Source organism: Dromaius novaehollandiae, chromosome 14, assembly GCF_036370855.1.
Source record: "Dromaius novaehollandiae isolate bDroNov1 chromosome 14, bDroNov1.hap1, whole genome shotgun sequence".
NCBI classification, from domain to species: Eukaryota; Metazoa; Chordata; class Aves; order Casuariiformes; family Dromaiidae; genus Dromaius; species Dromaius novaehollandiae.
This window is the reverse complement of record NC_088111.1, coordinates 19087150-19107837: the sequence shown is the minus strand read 5'-3', so window position 1 is coordinate 19107837 and position 20688 is coordinate 19087150. Positions and strand designations below refer to the sequence as shown.

General features: G+C 52.4%; 1 protein-coding gene across 5 annotated transcripts in view; it reads left to right on the top strand.

Moving 5' to 3' along the window:
• Window positions 1–4295: 4295 nt before the first annotated feature.
• Window positions 4296–20688, top strand: part of AXIN1 (axin 1) — an 87869-nt gene continuing 71476 nt past the window's right edge. For 2 of the 5 annotated variants that reach the window (XM_064520579.1, XM_064520575.1), the window contains exons 1-2: window positions 4296–4559; window positions 6309–7280. In XM_064520579.1, the coding sequence (XP_064376649.1) occupies window positions 6403–7280 (878 nt within the window). In that variant the 5' untranslated portion in view covers window positions 4296–4559; window positions 6309–6402. Of the gene's footprint in view, window positions 4560–5367; window positions 5826–6308; window positions 7281–20688 lie in introns of those variants that run through there. The other 3 variants (XM_064520577.1, XM_064520576.1, XM_064520578.1) reach the window with 3 other exon arrangements.

Here is a 20688-nt window from a genome sequence, read left to right as displayed (position 1 = left end):
GTGCCTCATTGGAGCAGGGCAGAGCTGGCTGCCGTTTCTAGGGACGTGAGGACTGAGAGCGTGTAGCAATCCTGCACTGCTGAAAGGGACCCGCTGGCAAAAGATTTGGTAGCAAGTGAGAAAGTCACTCTTGCCCAGCAACAAGCCTTCTGCATGGCTATAACCTCCGGGGCCCTGGCTGCCCCTTCTTCTGTGAAGTGTGGGTAAAACCTCCTGCCTGCCCTGCAGCTGCCGTCAGTGCCTCAGAGAACCTCACGGGAGCAGTCGGCAAGCCATCCCCAGCGGGACTGGGATGGTGGAAGTCACCAGATGGGGGAAACATGGCTGGGAGGTGGCTGGTGCAGAGCACATTCCTGCCAGATGGTGCTGTGGGGTCACTGGCCATCCCCATGCCGTCCCCTGGCAGTAAATCAGCATCTGAGGATGAGAATGGAGTCAGAAACAGGCACCTCACCTCCACCCCACGCAGCCCAGCCACGTGCCCTATATGTCGCACAGATGCAGCATCCGGCCAGCTCCAATGTCATTCCCCTCCGACTCTCACACGGCACGTGCCGTCAGCCTCTGGCTAACGAAGTCCTGCCAGCATTTCTCTTGCTACTCCCAGGTCCAGCCAGGCCCCGAGGAGCAGCAGGCAGTGGAGGCTAAGGGGAGGGATGCCAGGACCCAGCATGCATGCCCAGCCCGGGTACCTCAGACACGTGCAGCCTGTTGTATTCAACCTTGTCATCCCCCGCTCGCCACTGCCCTTTGCCTTTGGGAGTCTCTTCCAGTGACGTGCACGGAGAAACCTGGGTATGGTTTCTCATGTGAATTCAGTTCTGGCCAGGAATTCTTGCTGGGCCTTTCTCTGAGAGATGAAAAGCCCTCTAATACCTGATAGTCTCTCACCCATGAAGCTGCTTAAGCACTGTAATCGGGGCACCTCTTAGGCTCCTTTGAACTAGTTAAAGAGGCTGCCTTTCCCAGGCATCTCAGTGCAAAACGTTTTCTCTAGAGACTGGGATCCTTTCTGACTCTTCTCTGCCTGTGCTCTAATTTTTCAGCCTCCTTTCTCAAATACAGACACTGGAACTGGGCAAGCTTTGAGTTCCCATCTCACTGGTGTCCTAGATACCTAAAACCATCCTGCTCCTCACTGCTCCCCCACTTGTACATCCAAGGCTGGCCTGACTCCTTCTGCTGCAGCATCAATCCCCCCATCCTGGTCAGGACTTCCCAGGGGAGCTCCTGCTCCTACGCTTCCCCTCTGTCTCCGAAAGTCTTTTCTGAATCGTTCCTTTCCAGAGTGTGTTTTTCCGTTAGAAGCAGCAGCCTGCATTCTGCGCTCCTAAGAAGTATCATTTTGCGCCTGTGCACATTCAAACACACTTTATTTGCCTGGACTCAGCTCATGAAGTTTTCTACAGCTGGCTTGACCTCGTCCATGTCTCCTGCCCCTCTCGTTTTCCTGGCCCCTGCATTTTTCTCAGCAGGGCTTTTTAATCTATTTCTAGACCATTGATGAAAATGCTGAATAGCATTGGGCTTCACATCAAACTCCGCGGACACCCACTGAGAGTGCTCCCATTCTGCAAGGATTCCCCATTGATGGCTGTTGGTTTGCCAGCTCCCAGTCCCTTTAAGGTGTCTCTCTTGATGTTGTATTGTGCTAATTTTTAATCAGAATACTATATGGATTAAGTCACATGCCTGAACAGAGTCCAGGTCTATTATTCCTATGCCATAACCTTTATCAGCCGAACTTGTAATCTCTTCAAAGGATGACATCAGAGTTTGACAAGAGCTATTTTCCAGAAACCAAGCTGATTGCATTAATTATATTCCCATCCTTTAATTCTTTACCAGCTGAATCCCCCATCAGCTTTTCCATTATTATGCCTAGATCAGTGTTGCACTGTTACATGTAAATCAGCTACTAGCATCATTCACATGAAAGAGCGCAAGGAACGGCACCATCCTGCTGGGCTCTCCTGCAGGGCAGGGGAGGGGAGCACTCCCGGCTGCGGTACATTTTTGTGCATTTCGGAAAGCTGAAAAAAGTGTTGTACGTTCCAGAAAGTGTCCCCTGAAATGCATGAGCACAAAACACAAACGTGAGCAAGTGTAAGGTACACACAGAAGAGTAACGCTGATTAAAGTCAGAAGCCGATCCTTATTGGGAGTCTTTCTGAGCTGCTTCTGCTTTCCAGAGGACTGTCTCGTGGCCTGTTTGCTTGTTTAGCTTCTGGGATCGCACCGAGGGGTCTGCCCTGCTCAGTCCCAGGGCTCTGACTGTATCATCACTTTGCAAGGCAGAAACAGGCTTCGGATTTCCCTGCAGTAGGAGTTCCCTGAACTCTTGTTCACTCTTTGCATGTGGTAATCTCTTTTTTTTCCTTTTTGCAATGCCACCCAGCCCTCCCACACAGGAAAGCGTTGCAGTCTATGTGTTGGGGTATCACTCCTGGCCCAGAGCTCCCTCTAAGCAACCACTTCTGGGGAAGGCAGATCCCCTCCACCTTTTCTCGGGAAGAGTCTCCATGTTGTTCCAGCCATTTCGGTCTGTACAGTGCCACCTCTCGGCGACTTCTCTTGTCTAGCTAGCTGCAGACATGCGGGGCTCCGCAGAGAAGCAGCAGATGCACCAGCTGTTTCCAGCTCAGCTCTAGCTGTTTGACCAGGCAAAAGCCACCCACAGAGCAGTTATCTGCACTCCTCCATCCCTCAGCCCACAGATGCAGGTCTCTTCTAGGAAGACCTCAAATAAAGATTAACCATTAAATCCCACCTCCTAGCAGAAGGGGCCTAGGAGTAGCACGGAGCCAGCTTTGAGGATCACTGCCATTTCCTTTCCAAGATGAACAGAGTTCTTTTGCCAGATGTAGCTGTGCAGCAGAACAGCAGGTCTCCAAAGCGTGAGTCCCTCCCAGGCTGTGTTCTGGTCAGGATGCTTAAAAAAGCTCTCCTGGGCTTATTTTGTCCAGAAAATGCAGAAGAAAAAGGAGGTGTAATTCCATGCTCCTTTCCTGCCTCTGGAGCTGCTCAGCCTTTGAGTAACGCAGCAGCTCAGTTGGGGCTCGCCTGGGCTTTCCCAAGGCAGCAGAGGCCGTGGGCATGCCAGAGTCCCGTCCCCTCTCAGCTACCTGCAGCGGGAAGGAGAAGTTATGCCTGAGGTCACCCTAGCGACACGGGCTGTTCCTGGACTGGGATATCCAGAGGGCACACTGCCACCCTGACCACGTCAGCCTGTCCGTCTCAGTCCACGTGCTGGGCCGTTCACGTGGGCTGTGCCCCGGCGGGGCCTTTGATGTCTCCCATGCCTCCTCGGTCCCCGTCTCGCCCCCTAAAGCAGCACGGCGCAGGGCCTCAAGGAGCGCCGACCCTCCCGGCAGCTCGGCAGGGCTCACGAGGCCAAACCGCCGGGCTGTGCCAGGCACGCCGCCCTCCGCCTTGCCAGCGCGCTTGTCCCCCTGAGCACTGACGGGCGCCCAGACCACGTGCCCTCCCCCCATGGAAAGCTGTTGTGCGTTTCTCCTTGGACACTGATGGTCCCCAGAAACGACCGTGTGGTCGCTGCGGCTTGGTCTGGGGTGGTGAGGCCACCCAGCCTGCCGGGCACACACCGGGCGGCACCCCGGGGACGGCAGGGCTCGGGGACGGGGGGTCAGTGGGCCCCGCACCCCCCAGGGGACAGGAGGGACAGCAGGGCTCAGGGACGGCGGGTCGGCAGGGCCCGGGCGACGGCGAGGCTTGGGGACGGAGGGCCACCAGGCCCCTGCGCGCCGGGGCGACGGCGAGGCTTGGGGACGGAGGGCCACCAGGCCCCTGCGCGCCGGGGCGATGGTGGGCCTGGTGTGGTTGGCGCCCCGGGGGTCACTAGGCCCCACGCGCGCTCTGGGGACGATGCGGACGGCAGGGCTCGCGGACGGCGCGGCCTCGTCGGCTCCCCGAGCAACGGCGGGGAGAGCAGGGCCGTGCGTCCGCCGGCCGCTGGGCCCGCGTGGGCCAGGGTGACGGCCCCGCTCCGCCACGGCAGGCCCCGGCGCGGCCCGGCGCGGCCTCCCGGACAGCGCAGGCAGCCAGCGGGGCCCTGTCACGGGCCCCAGCGGGGCCTGCGCCGGGGGGGCCGCCGCGGCGCCGGGGAGGGCGCGGACAGGCGGCGGGGCCGGGGCCGAGCCCGCGCGGCGCCTCCCCCGCGGCCGGCCGGGCCCGCTCCGCCCTCGCCCCCGCCCCCGCCCCCGCGGCCGGGCGGCGGAGCGCGGCGCGGCGCGGCGCGGCGCGGGCTGGCGGCGCGGCCCAGGCCCGCAGTACCGGGCGGGGGCGCGGGGGGCGCGGCTGAGCCGCTCTCTGCCGGCGCTGCGAGGCAGCGGCGCAGGCGGAGCGGTGCGGGGCTCGCTGCTCTCCGTGTCGCCGCCAGAGCCAGCGGCCGCGGCCATGGGCGTCCCGGGCCGCCCGCTTTGTGCCGCCGCCGCCGAGTCGCCGCCGCCGCCGCCGCCCGCCGCCCCGGGCCGCCGCCGCCGCCGCTGCTGAGCCGCATGGGCCGGGCCCCGCGCCGCCGCCGCCGCTGCTCCGTGCGGGTGAGTGAGCGGAGGGGAGGCGGCCCCGCGCCCAGGCCCTGCGCCGAGGCCGCGCCGGGAGGCCGCCGCCGCTAGGCCGCCGGGGCGCGGGGGGCGGGCGCTGCGGCCGGCGGCCCCTGCTGCCGGCGGCCCCGGGCCGCGCCGCGCGGGGCGGCCGGGAGCGGCGCCGGGGCCGGGGCCGGGGCGGGCGGCAGGCCCCGCCGCTCGCCCGCCGCGAAGTTGCCCGGCGGCGGCCGGTGCGGCGCCGCGCCGCTCGGGGCAGAGCCCTGTCAGCCTCGGGGCTGCGCCCGCCGCCGCGGCGCGCTGCGGGACCCCGCGGGCAGGGCAGCTGGGAGCGGGGCGGCGGGGTGGACGCGGCCGCGGGGCGCCGGCTGCCGCCGCCTCCTCCTCCTCCTCCTCCTCCTCCTCCTCCTCCTCCTCCCCCCGCGCGGCGGCGCGCAACAACGAGCCGCGCGGCCGCGGGGCGGGGAGCGCGCGGCGCCCGCCCGCAGCGCCCGGGCCGCGGAGCCCGCAGCGGCCTGGCCCCGGCGCCCAGGGCAGCGGCCGGGCGGCGCGGAGCGGGGCCTGCCCGGGGCGCCCGCTCGGGCCGGGCGCCGGCGGTGACAGCGGCTGGGGGCGGCGGGGCCGGGGCGCGGGCGGCCCGTGTGACCGCTCCGACGGGGCGTCTCGGTCCTGGCGACAGGCGGGTTGGCTGCGGGGCAGCCGCGGCGCTGCGGAGGGGGCGGCTTTCGGCTCGGCCGAGGAGAGGGAAGGGGGGAAATGGCAAAGCATCCAGAAGATGCGTTCATGTGGGTGGGGTGAGCCCGGAGAGAGGCTGAGCCGAAGCGCGTCTTGGCTGGTGCGTCTGCACGCGCGGCGGAGCGAAGCCGGCGCGGGGAGCGCTCTGCTCTGCAGGCAGCGGAGCCGTGCGGCGCGCGGGGTCTGAGGCCGACGGTGCTCTGCGGAACAAAACTTCTGCTACTGCCTTTAAATGATTAAGTGGCTTTCCCTGGACAGCTACTTTGGCGGCTAGGCAGTGTCCTCCCCGGCTCTTCCTCCTTCCCCCGCCTTCCCTCCTCCATGTTGACTCGTGACTCTTCTTTTTAAAAAGTTACGTTTGGTCGAGTTGCCTGCTTGAGACGGTTTTCTCCTCTTCGTTCGATGGCCTGAAATTTTCTCAGGCGCATAGCACACGACGTTTGCTAGCGCAGATGAACCCTCGCTACGCGGCCTCCCTGTGAAACGCCGTGCCAGAGCTGCGATCCTGTAGGAACATGCCCATTAGAGGCAAGAATGTGGCTCGGATGCCCAGAATATCGGGGTCAACGTTGCGTTCGGATTCCCCTAGCGCTAGACAAGACCATGCAGTGTATCTCCAAAATGCAAGAATTTGAGAGGAATTTCACGTTGTTATGTTGCTTGATTGTATGGAGAGCCACCTGTGCTTGGTCCAGTTATGGACTCGGTTTCAGTACTCTTTGGATATTCTGCCAGAGTATTTTTCACAAGCCTTAAATTTCTGCCTGGCGATGAGAATTTACTAAATTTGTAGGCAGATAAAAAACATATTACCTTAGCGTGACTTACTACAGCTGCTATTCAGATAGACTCTGCAGGTAAAGTTAGTGTCCAGTTTGGGAGGCTCAGAGCTTTGTCATTGACTTTGTTGAAAAAGAAGATTTAATACAGTCATGCAAAGCAAAATTAGCGGCTTGTAACCTTGGAGTGTTTATTTGCAGTAACACTTGATTTTTTTCTCATCTGTTTCAGCAGAACAAACGTGTTCACGTTGGAGCTACAAATATTGGTGTTTTGAGATTGCAGCTCTTCTCCCACGGTTCCTGTGCAAGCAAGTGCCATAAAAATGAATGTCCAGGGGAAAGGCTTCCCTTTGGACCTCGGAGGAAGCTTCACGGAAGATGCTCCGAGGCCACCAGTTCCTGGTGAGGAAGGTGAACTCGTGTCCACAGATCCAAGGCCAATTAGCCATGGTTTCTACTCCAGTAAAAGTGATGTCGTTAGAAATGAGATGTCCACAGCAACGCCAAGGCGCTCGGATTTGGATTTGGGGTACGAGCCGGAGGGGAGTGCTTCGCCAACTCCACCCTACTTGAAGTGGGCCGAGTCGCTGCACTCCTTGCTGGATGATCAAGATGGTATCAATCTCTTCAGGACTTTCCTGAAACAGGAGGACTGTGCAGATCTGCTGGACTTCTGGTTTGCCTGCAGCGGCTTCAGGAAGCTGGAGCCGTGCGTGTCTAATGAGGAGAAAAGACTCAAACTGGCAAAAGCCATTTACAAAAAATACATTCTCGACAACAATGGAATTGTGTCCCGGCAGATCAAGCCAGCCACAAAAAGCTTCATAAAAGACTGTGTCATGAAACTGCAGATTGACCCTGACATGTTTGACCAGGCCCAAACTGAGATTCAGTGCATGATAGAAGACAATACCTACCCTTTATTCCTTAAGTCGGATATTTATTTGGAATACACAAGGACAGGTGGGGAAAGTCCAAAAATCTATAGCGATCCGAGCTCGGGGTCTGGGACAGGGAAAGGGCTGCCTGGTTATCTGCCTACTCTGAACGAGGACGAGGAGTGGAAGTGCGACCAAGACGCGGAGCCGGAGGCCGGCAGAGACTCTGCCCCCTCGAGCAGGCTCACCCAGAAGCTGCTTTTGGAGACCGCGACCCAGCGGGCCACGTCGACTCGGCGGTACAGCGAGGGCAGAGAGTTCAGGTACGTGAGCGCACCGTTTTGTGTGCCGCCTCCGTGGAGCGGATCGGGGAGCTGTTGTGAATTTGGAGGTGCCGGGCCACAGGGGCCGTTCGGCAGTCGCTGATGCTCGGGAGCGGGCAAGCATCGGTGTCGGGACGGGATGACGCTGCGGCGACGCTTTGTTGGAGTGCAGCTTTATTTCGATATGGTCGCAAATTATTTTAAGGTTGTTTTTGCTGTTGCTGTTTGATTCCCGTGAATCTCCCCGGCAGCGCGTTTCCCACCCTCGGATGCCGCTGCTGAGCGCGGTCTGGCTGCGGGGCTTGGTGCGGAGCTATCGGCCGCGGCAGCCCTCCCGCGTGCGCTGGGCGAGCGGAGGAGCTCCGCTTTCCGGCTGGCTTTGAGCCTGCCGTGGCGGGAGGTCAGCGTTCAGTTATAGGAAGGCAGATGAATGCAGCTCGTGGTAAAAGTTCACCCTGTAAATACACAAGGAAATGGTCGGGATGAGCCACAACTGGAGGCTGCCGGAAGCGTGCGGGGAATACCCTAACGTCCGTAATACTCGTACGGGTCAAACGGGGTTCAGAGCGCTCCCTGGGAACGGTGTCGCTTTGCACTCGGGAGAGTCCTGACAGTGAATCCTAGCAGTGTTGAAGCAGGAATTGCTAAATCCAGCTAAAACCTTTCCACTTTAAAGCTTTTCTGTTCATCAAAAGAATAGCTTTTTTTTCCCCCCCCTTGGCTCGATGAGCTGCCGTGTTTTGCAGGCTGTTTTCTCCTGGGTCCCCCACCCACTTGCAGCCACCATGGATTTTGAAACTTGCTGAGAGCTCAGTTAAAATTCCAGACAATTAACTTAGCAGGGAGTTCGCTGGGATCAATAAGTGCATGTGTGTGTGTCTAACCCTCGCTGAATCAACAGGACACGGCCAGGACACATTCCTCCTTTTTAAAAATAAAATCTCCTTGTTTTAAGACCCGCTTAGGCTAAAATCTGACACTCTGCGAAGATTACGAAATGAAGGAGCTGAACTGTCCTCTTCAAAGGCGCCTGTCTCATGAAAAGCATTTCTGTGTTTAATCTCCCTCAGCCGTCCCTTTAGGCTGGCAGCTGGAAACGCATCCCGCCCCGTGCAAGGTCTCGGCACATTGCAGATGGTGAAATGTTTTCGTTTTGATTCTTGTTTTCTTATAGATTTTTGAGAAGGAGATGTTGCATGTGAAACTCTGAAAACAGGGGACTTCATGTGAACTCCTGCTGTTTTAATCAGGAGCCTGAAAAACAAAATCCCGTGGTCCTGGGACTTTCCTGCGGAGTTAATAAAAACCTTGAATGTTTCTTGAAGTGCGTTTTCACTGAGCGATTGGGTAGTTGCTATAAGCGAAGGATTAGGAAAGTCTACGATTTAAGTATCTTTTTATTTAAGCAATAATGGCTTTAAGATGGAAAACGACTTACTTGAGATGGAGTTGTGTTCAGCTTCCTTCCTAAAGCAGGTAGCAGAAACCCTCTTGGAATCCTGTGCTTCTCGGGTCAGATTTCAGGAAAAAATGCAGTTTACCCATTATCTGAGTATGTCGCTGCCAGATTTTAAAATGGTTAAGAAATGAGCTATGAAATAGCAGTATTTTGGAATGCAGTTCCTCAGTTTCAGGCATTTTCATATGAGGTTGGAAAAAGATGAAATAACTCTTCACCCAGGGATGGAGATCAGAAAAAACGTATTGCTGGGGATTCGTTGTGTCCACCAGCCTGTCCTTGCGGCTACAGACCCTCCATCGACCTGTCGGGTAGGGAGGCAGGGAAATGCGTACCGCCGTCACCAGAGCAGGAGTCATTTCCGAGCCTGGAGTAAGCAAAGATAAGCATTTATTTTCTTTTTAACGTTGGTATGTCAACTGTGGTAGCGTCCGGAGCGCGACCATGGAAGATGCTGCTCAATTGTAACGATCGCTGCATTTTTTATTCTAAAAATCTGCTGAGATGCTGATTTAAGAAGCGATTGTTTGTCTTTGTGCAGCAGCTGATGGTTGAACTGCAGCGCTTCCAGGAAATAGCTGGTTTGAATAGGCTGGTTTTTAAACTCTAGCATCTTTATCCTGCAAATATTTTATTTGTTGACTTTCTCGGGTGAGTAAGTGCCTCGGAAGCCAGTGGAGCTACTCGTAGCAAGGAGCAATAGCTGCGTGTAGCGTTTGAAAAGCTGGGTCTCAAGTCATCCTGCAAATTTCCACAAACTTTACTTTTTTGCGTGCACGCATGTAAGAATTTCTCATTTCTTTTCTGGAGGGAATGTTGAAATAAGCTGGTTTGCATTATATCCAAAGGCCTGTTTAATCTTCTCAAGATTTAACTTCTCTTCCTTGGCTTCCATGGAGACTCTAAATAGAGAGGAATCTGAGCACATGCAATAGAAGTATTGCTCTGTTAGCAAACGAGCATCTTGAACCAGCTCCAAATATGTGCAGCAGAAAGTTCATAAATCTCAAAGCGTTCGCTCCGCTCTTATGAGGGTAAATGTAAAAAACTGCTCAGACTGCAGAAGACAACCCATTATTAACGGGGGCTGTTTTGAAGGTGTGCAAATATGCATGTATGTGCGCGAATATCCTGGAGTAAAACCCCATCACTGTTACCCACTGTGTTTTTGTGTGCGTAGGAAAAGGCCAATAGTCATTATAGTTCGGCTCCTGCAAATTAATTGGGCATTGGTTATGGATCAGTGAACTTCAAAGAGGGTAACCCCCAAAGATCTGGCGCATTAACTCGCCGCTTCCGAAACCGATACTAACGTGGCAGCGAGTGCGGCTAAATCTTTCATTAACCTCCTTTGGACACTCGGGCGTTGGATTTTTTGGGGTAGGAAGAGCAGAAATTAAACATGCGCCTCGGAACTACTCTGCAGCCCAAATTTTCTAGCACTCCAGTAAAACATGCTTGCTTTAAAAATGCAGAAATCTGTCACTGGTTTGTGAAAATGTCACATCACAGTTGTTTCTGCGAAGGTCTCCTCTGCCATCTTTTTTGCTTTAGATTGGAGAGGGTTCTGCCTTCCCTCCCCCAAACCTCCACTCAGAGCTTTGAGGGACAGAGCCCACAGGCATTGCCTTGCTTCCTTTCCATGGTGGAAACCAAGAAGCATCTGTGGTGGTGTGTGTGGACAGCTCTGGTTTCTTCTCTTCCAAAAAGCCAAGCTAGTACGTTTTGTTTGGCTCTGCCCGTTATTTTGCTTTTTGACCCCTGCACTTCCACAAAGACAACCTGTTAAGCACAAAAACTGGAGGAGGGTCATGAATGGACACATGGCAGTAGGTGAAGTCTCCAGTCACTGGACAGTGAGGACTGTTGCAGTGGGAGCTGAGAAAAGACAATTTGATAGCCACGGATGGAGAAGCTTCTGAATGGTAGCCGGCTCCCTTGATCTACATCTTCTGCTTTGTTTTCTAAAGGCAGCTGGCTACATGATCTAAGCCTTGGCTTCCACAGTGCTGAGTTGACCACGCTCAGGGCTTTTCAGAAGTGCTGATGGTTCAAAACAGAAGGACAGATAGTGTGGTTCTCCACTGGTGCTTGGGAGGAATCACCAGGATGGTCTTTATGCTTGTGCCCACACACTGGCAGTGTCTTTGGGCACGCACGAAGGTAACTCTCATCCAAACGTACAGCCTGTACCTTTTCATAGCAGGCTCCTCTGCAGAGAGAAAGCAAGGAGAGAAACCACTGAGGGAGGTTTTAGGAGGATGTGACAACCTGTAGCGTGAGACTCGTTTCAAACCTGGCTCAGTGAGAACTGTAACCCTGAGGAGAAATTAGGGAACAGTTCAGGGAAGGTGTGGAATCTCTCCAGTGCTTTGGCAACATAAATGGCCTTGCCACCAGAAATGTCAGAAGTTGGGTTCCCATCAAGAAAAAGCTGAAATTTGTTTGGCAGACCTGATTTTAAAGCTTGCAGTTCACAGTTGAATCCTACGTTGCTCACTTCTTACTGAAAACTATGTAGTGAAGGACTTGGTGTTAATTGTAGCAAACAGGTGGAAACCTGTGGATGCAAAATCACAAAAGCTAGTGCAGGTGCATTCTGAGTTTAGACAATTTAAGGCATGTGTTACTGTCTCATCAGCACTTGCTTAAATTGAAGCAGCAGCCTGTGCTTTGAACTAGGCTATTGGAACTTCAAGAGAAGTCGATTGCTGGAAAAAGCTGTACTAAATACTGTACCTGTAAGCAGAGGGAGAAAGAAGAGACTTTTGGACTCAACTGAGGGAACTTGTGAGGCTGGTGGCGTAGGGCCTGGGTGTAACTGATGTCCTTTTTGTGCCGGGGCAGAAGACCAGAGCGGTGGGTTGTGAGGGACAGTTAGAGCGCGGTGGTGGGAGTTATATCTGACCTTAGCAGCACGGCATTCAAGCACTGTCGTTAATCAGAGTTTGAAAGTTGGAGGTCTGGATCCAAAGGCCATATTTAGAGATACTGTGGAAGAAGCCAGGAGTGCTGTCCACCATCTCAGCCTGTCTGGCATGGCATTTTTCTGTCTTGCCCCTTGTTCCGTCATCTTTTCTTTTGCCTCCTTATTCTGTTGCAGAGCCGTGCTTCATGATCGTTTTGGGAAACGCGACTGATACCCCAGTGGCATTTGCTTGGTCAGAGGTGCGTGCTGCAGGTGGCCTAGGAAACGTGCTTGAGTGTTCGGTTTTTAACGTAGATGAAGTTTCAGTGGCTTGGGAGAAGCCTACCTGAGAAACCATCTCTTTTCCTATCTCGTGCAGTGGCTGGGTTGCTGGAGGTCCTGATGGTAGCGCGTCTTGTGCGTAGCAAGCGGGATGACCAGTGCGTTACGCCGGGTTGAGAAGGCTACGACCTGAAACAGCACGTTTGTGTCTGCTTTCTAGGTGTGCTGGGTCTCGGTTGGTTTTGCTTGGTCTCCGGGAATGGAGGGGCTGATGCAGGGAGCAGTATTTGCATCCATTTAAAATCGTTTTAATACTAGGTTAACAGTTCCTAAACTTTTTTCTTCCAGTTGTGACCCTGCATTTTGGCCAATAATTTTGTGCAGCTTGAAATACTAGCTCATGACTTGGCTTAAATTAAAGCCGCTGGGCCCGTAACACCACTTGTAATCGATACGACCCTATTTGGAGTCCGCTCGGTTTGCAGAGCAGTGGCTATTTCCAAATGAAAATAAGTCGTAATACAGTAGTTTTGGTTCTGCATTGTTCTTGAGAGAAATTACCAGCAGGGTGAGGTAGGCTCTGATGCTAATGGCACTAACTGCTAATTTTGTGGTCCTACGTGGCTTGAGCGCTGCAAGATATACAAGGCAAAGAGTGATGGTGTTTGCGCCCAGAAGTTAGGCCAGTTTTTCTCAAATACATTGTTAAGCCGATGAACTTTCTGCACAGAAATGCTTACATTAACAGTGTAAAGTATTTATGCTGGCGTTTGCCAAGTTTTAAAATGGATTTTATTGGAAGAATACCTTTTGTGCCCATTGCTTTGCCTCTCCACAAATCAAGATGAAGTAGTGGTGTATTTGTTGTTTGGATATGGATCAGTACTTTGGCTTCTTTTTAAAGACAGGTAATTAAGCTTCTAGGGCTTTGATGAATGAGGAGAGTTTCCCCCACCTCCCCCCAGCAAATGACTGCTGTACATTGTTAGAATCAAGGTTTACTTGGATTACAAAACCTGTTCTTTTTAAAGAATGGAATTGCTCTGATCATTGCAAACCAATTTCAGTCTGATTTGGTCATCCTAGCGTCCTTCAGCTCATTAACAGTAATTAAATTCGCGCTTATCACAAATAAGGCACACAGTGTGCTGGGCTCCACCAAGAGTCAAGGGGAGTTGTAGCCCCCTTTTCTTGGTGCTGGTGAGGCCACGCCAGCAATACTGGATCTCCTGCTAGATCCCCAAAAGCGAGAAGGATGTTGAGAAGCTGAAGCGGAGCAGAAGCCAGCAGAGAGCTCCCGAGGTGTCGGTGGGGTAGAGCGCATGGCTTTCCGAGGAGGAGTGAAGGGAGCTGGGCTTGCTTAGTCTGGTGTAACCTAATAGGAGCATCCAGTGATTTAAATGGCAGTTATAAATACGATGGGGCCAAATTCTTCCTAGGAGTCGTAGATGATATAAGAAGCAGCAGCAGCCACAGATTGCAGCTGGGGGTTGGGGAGGGGTCAGGTTGGACGCTGGGGGGAAAAAAGTCTTCTTGAATGTGGTGCAGCCCTGGAAGAGGTCCTCAGCGAGGAGGGAGCACCATCCTTGGAGGGCTTCACAGCTCACTCGGGCAGAGTCATGGCCGATGTGGTGGTGGTGGTCCTCCAAGGAAGAGGGGTCCCTTCCAGCCAACTCTTCAAGGATTCCCCGAATTTCAGAAATCATCAGTGACTGTGCAGCAAACTCCTTGGTAAAGAGAGCCTTGACTTGCATATGTTTTGTGTGGTTTTAAAAATGTAATTTTGCTTTTTCTTGCCTAATTTTATAAATGTTTTAATCCAAACTTTTAGATTTTTTTTATTTAGGTATGTATATTGCAGTGATGACACAAATCATGAAATACAGCATTTTGAAAATCAGGTTGGAAGTCGGGCTGTTTTGAGTTGTGCTCGGTTGGAGGAAGAGCTGGGCACTAAAAAGCCAGATGAGAACTGAGCCCAGCCCAGGAAGCTGCGCTGGGTGGGCCCGGGAGGTGGGCCACGTGATTGCACCTTGGTTTTGGTCTGCAGTTCAGCTTTAACTTTGCTCTGTGTTTTAAGCGTTTCTTTGTTGTAGCTGTAATGGGCTAATCCCTTGAATAGTTAGTTACTATTGGACATTTTAAAAATGACTGCCTCTTGAATTGGTTCTCTTTAATGGTCTCTTAGATCCTGGATTTATTAACAGTTGAGGCAGGCTGCAAAGCCTCGTTGTGCCAGGTTTTCATGGAGGGAAAAGACTGAGAAGGTTGGGGGAGCGGTGGGGGAACATCTAGTACGTGCCGGCCTTGTGCTATAGTCGTTGGCTTCCCACCCACGTCCAAGATACTTAAATAGATGGATCCGTGCTAGTGCGAGGCAGAAGGTCAAGGCCGCACCGAGCCATTAGAGCTGCTGCTTCCTCACTTTACACTTTGGAGCTGGGAAAATGGAGATACCTGAATGTCCTGTGATACTCCAGCCCCTGCTGTCGCCTCTGCTTGGGGTCCCGGCCCGTCCGCCTGCCCCCTTCCCGTGCACCTACGCTGCCGTAGGCCCTGTCTGCTGTGGGGCCGTTCCGGCGGGCGTTTAACCTCCCGTCTCCCTGGGGCCTGCTGTGGGTTTTGTCCGGTTCCCTGCACCTTCCCAAGCCGGGCGGGAAGCGCTCTCCGCCTGCTGCGTTCAACAGCTGCCTGCTGGAGCGTGCTGCAGCCACGGCGCGTCTCTAGGTCCAGGGCTTCGGAAGGTCCCCGACGGGTCACGGCGCTGGGGCTATCCGGTGTGGGGCTAGCCACGCCGTTACCCTGCGTTTAAAAATAAAACACTGGCCTAATTTCATTAGAATCGGTGGAGAAATCTGGTTTCCAAAGTGACTGTATGTGTGGAGCAGAAAATTGCTATTTAAAAAAGCTCAGAAGGGAGATGCTGATACCCTAAATCAGTTCCTGGAAGTATCATTGGATTATTAGGTTCATCCTTAAATCCATTAAGCAAATTACAGTTAATCAGTCAAATAAAAGAAGAAAGATCCGTTCAAGGCCCTGTCTTTTGAGCCACATGTAGAGGCTGTAGTAATATTTTAATTTTCCGTCTGTCAGTGGATGTATTGAATCACTCCACTTCCTTATGTGGAGGATTTGAAATTAGAAACTGAGGTTAATTATCTGCATTAAATGGAATATGCGGACGCCACAAAAGCAAAAACCTTCACAATTTGGTATGGTCTGTTAAGCTAGGCAGCCCGCTTCGGTGCGGAGAGGGGTTATTTTTCCTGGTTTTGTTCCGTTTGAAGGGTTTTAGTCACAGTAATTGAAATGATTAAAAAGTCAAATTGCTCGTGAATATAAATCTGAGCATCCTTCTGAAAAGACCCGACACTTGGTGGGAGCAGCGGCTGGGCTGCGGGACCGCCTTGCTGCGCCGTGCCTTCGGCGCCTGCCTTGTTCTGCGGCTTGCGGGAAAATTTGCACGCGTTTCTCCGCTCTTTGCGCGTGGGTGAGGCCGCTTGTCCTTGGCGGCTTCGTTATCCGTCTCTCCCGTGCCCGGGGACTGCCGTGGCGGCCCTGTTTATTTAGTGGTCGTGATCTGGAAGTGAAACGGTACCGGAGGAGAGCTGCGCTTTTGAGCGTATCAGATACGAAACGAGCCCGACACCAGCAATCCTAACGCCAGTAATTAGCTAATTACTGCCTGCTTAGCTTGAAAGCAGAGCTCTGTCGCTTTGGAGTCTGCAGAAAAGACAAAGCTGTTGTAGATACGCCGGCTCTGCGCAGCGATCGCCGTTTCGGGGATGGTTTCTTGGTCGAACCGTTGGGTTTTGTGCTGCTGCTGCAGTCCGGGTGGCTCGGTTTCGAGCTGCTCTCTGTTGACAAGTAACTTGTCGCCGCACGTGAATCTTTGGAAGCAACAGCAAGAAGCTGTCCAGGGTCTTAGTCAGCACCTTTCGGTGGCTGTTGTTGGTTTGGTTGGGTTTTTTTTTTTTTTTCTGCATGCTTTGAGTGAAATTTGAGAGGAAGAGTCACATGCAGTGAGTTTCATAGGCGTTTTAAAATGTTTTAAGTTACGGAGCAAATTGCTTCTGTCTTGCTGATAAAAGCACCGTACGCTGTTCTCTTAACTTGTCTCCTATCTGGAATTTGTTGCAGCTCTAAGGGTCAAAGAGCTTCGCAAAGTCGGGGGCTGCCGTGTGCGTCGCTGCGCTTTGGGGGCAGAGAGGGCTCTTGGCTGACGCAGTGAGACCCCAGCATAGATCCGAATTCCTGGTTTGTCATCCGGGCTTTTCAGTAAAGGTCCAACCCTTTGGAGATGAACCTCTCCTTCCTCCCCCTTTGCAGTGTCGGGGAGTGAGCTGTGAGCTGGTTTTTCTGAAGTCGCGCTCAGAAATTAGGTTGTAGCAGGTTGTGCAGAAAAGTGGAGCCATCGTTATGCCTGGTCCTCGTCCAAGTTCTTCTCTGTTGTAAGCGAGCGATGGGCGTAAGTGGAGCTGTTGTAGTTTTAAGTCCAGTTATCCCAATTCTTTAAAACCTGTGTGGAAATTGGATTTTACCTTTGAAGACTCCAGAGTACCATTTTGTGGTAAGATTTGGAATTATTTGGTCCTCTGGGCCTGTCCTTTAGGTACCAGCTTTTAGAACATCCTTATCTTATTTTGGTCAAAAACAGCACGGAGGGGGAAAGCCATAGCTAGAGGAAAAGCCATCTTTGACGTGCCCTGCTGAGACCCAATGGTTAGCACCAGGACCTCGTGGTAGTTCCCCGAGCTGCCTCCAGGACTAATGAGCAGAAGGTACCGTGTTTTATTTTTGCTTCTACCCCCACCCTTACATACTCCCAGGCCCATCATGGGGAGGAGAGTCTCAGTCCTCTCCCTCTCCCCATTTTCCTTTTTTGTCTTTCTCTTTTTCTGTAGGTTTAGTTTTTTGGCCTTTTAGCTCTCATGTGTGTTCAGACACGTGCCATTGCTGGAAGAAGGAAACCAGAGTGGGGAGGTGGGACTGCCTTTTTGGTCAGCAGGCCACATTTAGACTGGCTTAGCTGTGCTGGAAAACCATGCCTGTAGTGTTCAGCAGTTTCACCCTTTTGCATCATAAATTTAGCCATTTTCATGGCTGGCAATCAGCTTTTATGACTGGTGGAGACTTATCTGGAGGAGTGGCTTCCTTGTTCTGCCATCGCTGGTAGCCTGGTCCAGGCGGTTACTTTGGGACCTCAGAGCAGCAAACGTGTTCACGTGGGATCGTTTGATAGCTGAGGACCTCTCGGGGCTTTCAGAGGCAAGGTACAAATCAGAGCCAAGTGCGGTAGATTGCGTTGCAGAAAGACTGCTGAAGACTAGCAGGTAGGATCCATATGGATAGGAAGGAGAAAGCTTGGTGAGGCTGTATCCTGCTAGCAGCTTTGCTTAGCTTTGTCCTGGCTCTGCCTCACTGGAGTAGAAGCTGTAAAGCCGTTTGGCAGCAGACATGCGAGCGAGTCCTGGACTGAAGTGACTGTTGCCCTCGAGGATACCAAAAGAGGAATCAACAAATAGAAATTATTCTATTAGCGGGGGCAAAGTTCACAGGTTAACCGTCATGTCAAATCAATGAAATGGAGGCTTGATCTCCTGCACAAGGGCTTTATTGTATATAAATAAGAGGGCCAACGCGAAGGCACCAAGCTCTTGCGCTGTAACATTTGCAGCAGGCTGAAGAAAAGGAAGTTCTGTGCGGATTCCAGCACGAAATGCCTCCGTAGGACATGAGCCTCCTTCCTACTTCAAATGATTATAAAACATGACCTTGAATCCTTGTTCTCCTCCCCCTGGTTCTACCCAGATCAAATTTCTACAGGGCCTTTTTGTTTTGTTTATTTTTATTTTTTTAAATAAAAGGTTAGGGTCCTTTGCTGAGAAGCCTTGTCTTTGCATTTTTAATTCACAGCCCATGTGACTGTCAAAATGTCAGTGGAAATGGGAAGTGTTCCTTCCTGAGCCACCAAATGAAGCCCTCGGGTACGCTTGCAGCCTCAGGTGTGCATAGCGTGTGCCCCCTCAGGTCTGCCAGCGCTCGACTGAGACCGTCACCCCCGAGTCCTCGGTTGCTTGGTCCTGGTCTCTGCCAGGAAGAGACGAGGGCAGAAACCTTCTCCTTTGTGATAGAACTATTTATATTTAATGTGTCTCTGAACGTCAGCACATCCGAGGATGATATTTTGCTTTTTGCTCTTGAGAAAAGCTGCTTTGAAAATGCTTCCTTGACTGTCTTTTCTTCAGCTCTGGCTAACCCTTGAATGAATGGATCAGCTTGAAACAAGATGGAAACGGGCAGCAAAGGACGTGCGCATGTGTCACTGTTGTGTAGGATTTATCACGCCGTAAAATAGTGTCATGTGTTTCCCCTCCAGATATATGCAGTGAAGCATGTAACCTGGGGGCGATTTGAATGCTGCTGGCTGGGAAGATTAGCCCAGCTGGAGGCATTTGAGAAGGCAGGGCTTCCTGCTGCCCACGAGTGGTGGTTCTGGTTCTTCCCCAACATGGGAAAAGCCTATAACAGGCTAGAGGAGATCCATAAACTTTCATTCTTCTGAAGAAAGCAAACTTTCCAAACGCACATGGGAAAAACTTTCCTTTTGTAATCCTTGAGATAACAGGTCACGCAGCTTCACCCAGTGGTTCTTGCACAATGACTTGTGGTCAGGCTGAAGTGTCTATTTTAGAAAGGCATCCAAGGGATGGGAGGTCATGCAGCATTTTTGTTATCTCTTCCGGTGGTTAGCAACTCTCACTGTTAGCAGTTTGTTCCTTGTTGCCTGCTTCCATTTTCTTTCAAGTTTTCTAGCTGCTGGGTTTTCTGATGTCTTTGCTCAGTTAGGGACTCCAAATACCTTTGCATGTTTGAAAAAACCTCCTGAATGGGTGTGAATATTCTCCCAAAGTGGCAGAAGCTTTGTTATGGAAAGCCCTTTGGTTTTATTAGACTTTTCAACCCTCCAGTCGACTGTTAAACAAGCCTTAGCTTGTCATGGTTGACAAACCTTAACTCTGGTCTCAGACTTAACCTACCAGTTTAAAAGGCAGTATTCTTTTGTTGGCAGGTTTCTGGGTGGGGACCATTGGGCTTCTAAGGGAAATTAACTTGTGGCCTCTCTTTCCCCCTCCCACCCCAAATAAATTAAGTGTTATGTTAAGTGTTATGTTAACTGTTCTGTCACTTCTGTACACCAAAAGGAACTCTCAGCCTATGGTTTAGGACCTGGGCTTTCTGCTACCCAAACTACTTTGACAAGCACTGAGAGCCCACGTAGACGGGAATGTGTAATTATGAAAAAAAAACAGCTGCATGATCGGTGTCAGCAACTGAAGATAAAATGTAGAAAGTTTGGAGAGTGATTCATCCGTAATTATTCAAAAAACACATTGAATTTATTCTTAAGCTTTGGAGAAGAATTCTTGCAAGCCTGGCATTTGCCGCCTGTGATGTTTATACACCTGAGCAAATGCCTGTCTCAGCAGTTTGCTCATGTCGAGCGCTGCAGATCTAAATCCCTTCAAAGGTAAACCCAGCACACCTTTGTCTCTGCTGGGGTTTCTTTCTTTAAAGCTTTCGCTGGTGAGGTTCAACCAGTCGTGGCAGTGGCTGAACACTAGGACAGGCAGGACTCTGGCTCACACCGTTTTCATAACTGTTTCGTGCAGATTTTGCTCTGCGTAGATTTAGGCGGCACGACGGCAAGGATTTCAGCAGCCGGCTGATGCAAATGCACTGATACGGCCAGCGGAGAGGTCGTAGTAGTGTGTGGGGAGGGAGAAGCTTCATGTGCCCGCAGCCACTGTAGCCAAGTTATCAGTCATGCCTGCTCTCCTCTTTTTTTTTTTACGTCCTTTCTGCAATGTCTGTTGTTGTGAAGACGGTAGTGGCCAGGGGAGGAAGTTCCCTGTACAGTCTCCATGGGATGCAGCCGCCTGGTCACTATGTTTTATACTGATTTTAGAGGTGTTGGAAGGTACAATGCTTTTCAGCATGGAATATCACTGCAGATGCTGGTGCTTCTTCCCCAGCTGGGCAAAAGTCAGTATTTTAACTTTCAGCCCTCTCGTATTCAAGAGACGCTGGTCTGCCCAGAGAGGCCTTTTTCAAATGCTTCTCTTCGTCTGTGGTTGAAGAGAAGTTGGAAACGTGCTACACTAAACTGGCCGAAAGTTGTTGGCGGTCATTGCTGGTTTTCGTGCTAACGCAGCGCTCCGTCCGACTCGCCAGCCCAGGTGAGCGCTCGGCCGGGCAGGGCGCTTGCCCACGTGGCCGGGGAGGGCAGCTTGCCTTGGATCAGCCCAAAGCACAGTGGGCGTCACTGCCGAGCAACGCCTCGCGGTTTCTCAGATTCGGGGTGCGTTTTTTCTCTAGCAAGATACACGTGTCATCTGCGTGGTGTAGTTTGCACCGGCTTTCAGTTTGTTCCAGTGCAGCAGGGCAAAGAGAGGACCTCCGAGACTGACATCTCGAGTTTTTGGCAGGTGAGAAGGTCCAGTGCTTTGCACTGCAACTAAGGGCCTGGAGAGCAAGAGGATTAACTCTGCATCGGTGTGAGGCAAGTGCCGTCTCACCAGGACGGAGTTTTGGTTCCGGTAACACTTCTCTTCCAGCAACACTTCTCTTCCAGCAACATTTCCTCCTCTTTTGTAGGTCAGCTGACATCCCATCCTTAAAGCCCAAATTGAAGCGGTGCCTCTGTTGGATCCCAGCTCTCGTCAGGAGTAGGAATTACAGAGAAATGGCTAGGA